This window comes from Sinocyclocheilus rhinocerous, unplaced genomic scaffold (assembly GCF_001515625.1).
Source record: "Sinocyclocheilus rhinocerous isolate Xijiao unplaced genomic scaffold, SAMN03320098_v1.1 scaffold2000, whole genome shotgun sequence".
NCBI classification, from domain to species: Eukaryota; Metazoa; Chordata; class Actinopteri; order Cypriniformes; family Cyprinidae; genus Sinocyclocheilus; species Sinocyclocheilus rhinocerous.
Genome location: NW_015630998.1, coordinates 31709 through 34717, shown reverse-complemented (window position 1 = coordinate 34717; position 3009 = coordinate 31709). Strand labels below are relative to the sequence as shown.

At 34.2% G+C, this 3009-nt stretch overlaps 1 protein-coding gene across 1 annotated transcript in view; it reads right to left on the bottom strand.

Annotated features, from left to right (window-relative positions):
* The window catches only part of LOC107741003 (deleted in lung and esophageal cancer protein 1-like), a 29032-nt gene that overhangs the window by 14325 nt on the left and 11698 nt on the right, over positions 1 to 3009 (bottom strand). The window contains exons 19-25 of the mRNA XM_016553578.1: positions 2516 to 2646; positions 2238 to 2396; positions 1998 to 2128; positions 1719 to 1872; positions 1232 to 1342; positions 1010 to 1128; positions 694 to 885 (exon numbers count right to left, since the gene is read on the bottom strand). Of these exons, the coding sequence (XP_016409064.1) occupies positions 694 to 885; positions 1010 to 1128; positions 1232 to 1342; positions 1719 to 1872; positions 1998 to 2128; positions 2238 to 2396; positions 2516 to 2646 (997 nt within the window). The remainder of the gene's footprint in view (positions 1 to 693; positions 886 to 1009; positions 1129 to 1231; positions 1343 to 1718; positions 1873 to 1997; positions 2129 to 2237; positions 2397 to 2515; positions 2647 to 3009) is intronic.

Sequence of the window (3009 nt, the reverse complement as noted above, 5' to 3'; positions counted from 1 at the left end):
TAAATAAATTAATTAATTAATTAATTAATTAAATCATAATAAAAAATTTAAATACATAATAAAATTAAAAGAAAATGTAAAAATTAAAAAAGAAAAATATTTTAAATAAATTATTTAAAATAAATATTAAATAAAATAAAAAATGTAATTAAAATAATACAATTAATGACTCTCAATTAAGCTTTAAACAATTTGTAAATCATTAAAAAAATATTTTATGTTACACAACATTTAAAATGTTGCAATTTCTATTTCAAATAAATGTTGTTCTATTCATCAAAGAATCTTAAAAAAAGGTATCAGTTTCCACAAAAAACATTATGTAGCACAACTGTTTTCAACATAAGAATGTTTTCAAAACAGCAAATTAAAATGATTTCAGTGATGACACTGAAGACTGGAATAATGATGCTGAAAATTCAGCTTTGCTATCAAAGGAATAAATTACATTTTAAAATATAAATTACATTTTAAAATACATTAAAACAGAAAACAGTTATTTAAAGTTGTAATGATATTTCGTATTACAATAAATGCAGCATCGGTGAACATAAGAGACTCCTTTTAAAACATTTAAAAAATCGTACAATATTAAGCTAGTAGTTAATTAGAAGGTAAACATTTTTTGTAAATAATATTTTGGTATTAATACAAAAACAATACAGCAGAATCAAGATACAGGATGTACTGTACCTTTCAGAGTTTTCATCCAATTGTGAAGGACAATATCCAGTAAAGTACTCTGCTTCAACAGTGAACGGAGCAGTAATAGCGGTGTGATTTGTTATCAGCAACTGACGTTTGATAGATTTGCCAATGACAACTGGCTCGTGCTCAGTGAAGTCCAGTGTGATTGGTTGGTGATCAGCATTGCTTGAATTAGTACTAAATATACAGCAGAAAAAAAAGAGGATGATATTGCAACCATGTCTTGATTTTTTAAAAAAAACGAATAAAATGACTAAACAAAGACCAGGGAAATGTGAATATGAGGTAAATGTGGATTTACTAATCAGAAGGCAGCGAGTAGGAAACTCTGAGAGGTTTAGCTTTAGAAAAAAATCCCAGCAATAATGGACTCTCCATTCCTTTTACTTCACAAACTGCAGCCACTTTAGTCAGTTCCTCCTAAAAACATAAAAACGCATTCACAATACTGTTTGCACTGGAGCTGTTACATACTGTTTATTTTAGGCTGTGGGTGTTACAGTACTACAGTAGCAGTACTTACAACAGTGTGAGCGGTGAATGATACAGACACTTCTGTCTTGGCATTGGGCTCCAGAGTGCCTGCAGAGGGGCTGAAGGTTGCAGAGCACAGATGAGCTTGTGCACCTTGGAGCTGAAAGGAAGAGAACACCTTGAGAATGACTAAATGTATTGGTCCAGCCTATACAATATCACAACATTAAATATTGAATATTGCAATATTGAATTCTTTTGACTGCTCGACAGCCCATGTAAAATAAAACAGGTTTTATTAGGCTACTGAGATGCGTTTTCATCTCATGTAACTCTATATGATTTTAAACTTGTTTTTCAGAAGATTTGTTATGTGTAAAACTCTTTCATGAAGAAAAATTGCTGACTTTATTGTCTGTGAGTGTGACCACATTACAATTCAATATCATGTTCTTTCCAAACTATCAACACTGGCTACGGTTTTTCGAACAAGATAAAAACAGTTTGAGATAAACACATTACGTAAACTGTCTCACCTTGCTCCAGGTGAAGTGGGTTGGCAGCAGTGTTTGGTTAAACAGGGTAACGCTGCTTGTCTGTGGAACACCTACATATAGATCAGTCAACACCAGCTCACAGCTGAGCAAGCACACCTGAGGAGACTGGACGACTGCTTGTACAGAGATGTGACTGAAGACAAACCAATGCACACCTTCACTCAAATGTGACAAAACTAATAACTGGTAACATTTTCTTAGTATTCTTTTCTTGTAGTTCAGACACAATATGACAAATGGTATGTCTTATTTCCTCACCAGCCAGTGCCGTGGAGCACAGTTAGCTGTAGGACCGACTCAAAACGCTGGCAGTACAGGGCTCTGAAGACCACATCCACACTGCAGGACGCCAGGGGAGGCAGCACACCTTTATTTGGATTCATATACACCTGAACACAGATAAATGCAAATAAGGATACAAAAACAGTCCACAAACATCTGTGTGCTGATTTATAATACTAATAATATTTAATAAGAAGCATAGATGGGGTGTTGTACCAGGCCCTTGATTGGCGGCTTGGTGTTGGACAGCTCCTCTAGGCTCCAATGGGCATCTAGCAGGCTGTTGTTGGTGATATCGATGGAAGAGATGCTCTCACTTCCCATTTGCAGCAAACCAAAATCCAGACTGGGCACATTCACTGAGCAATGTGGACCCTGAAGCACCGTATTAAATATAATTAATTTGAATGAGATATAATTTGCTAATGAGAACATTTGTGATGTCCTCCACATAGCATATTGAGTATAAATCATAGGGAAATTGATTCAGACACCTTAAACGTGACCTCAATGGCCAGTCCTATAGTTTGAGGATGGTGCTGAATGTGACACTGCAGGGTGGAGGTAAAATGACCTGGATTCTTTCCAGTCAGAGCCAACTCCATATCGAAACACTCATTCAGCTCTGTAAGCAAGCACATGTTAGAAATCATTTATTTATTTGTTTTGTTTGTTAACGAATAGACTTATACACTACCGTTCAAGTTTGGAGTTTGGAGTCTTATGCTCACCAAGGATACATTTATTTGATCATAAAATACAGCAAAAACAGAAATATTGTGAAATATTATTACAATTTACAATAACTGTTTTCTATTTCTATATATTTAAAAATGTAATTTATTCCTGTGATGGCAAAGCTGAATTTTTAGTATCATTACTAAAAACTAATGCTAACCCTGGAACAACATATAAAACTACCAAAGTTTGCTTAATCACAACGTTTAATCGCAACATATAATCATTGCAGTTAATAGTGTTCACTGTC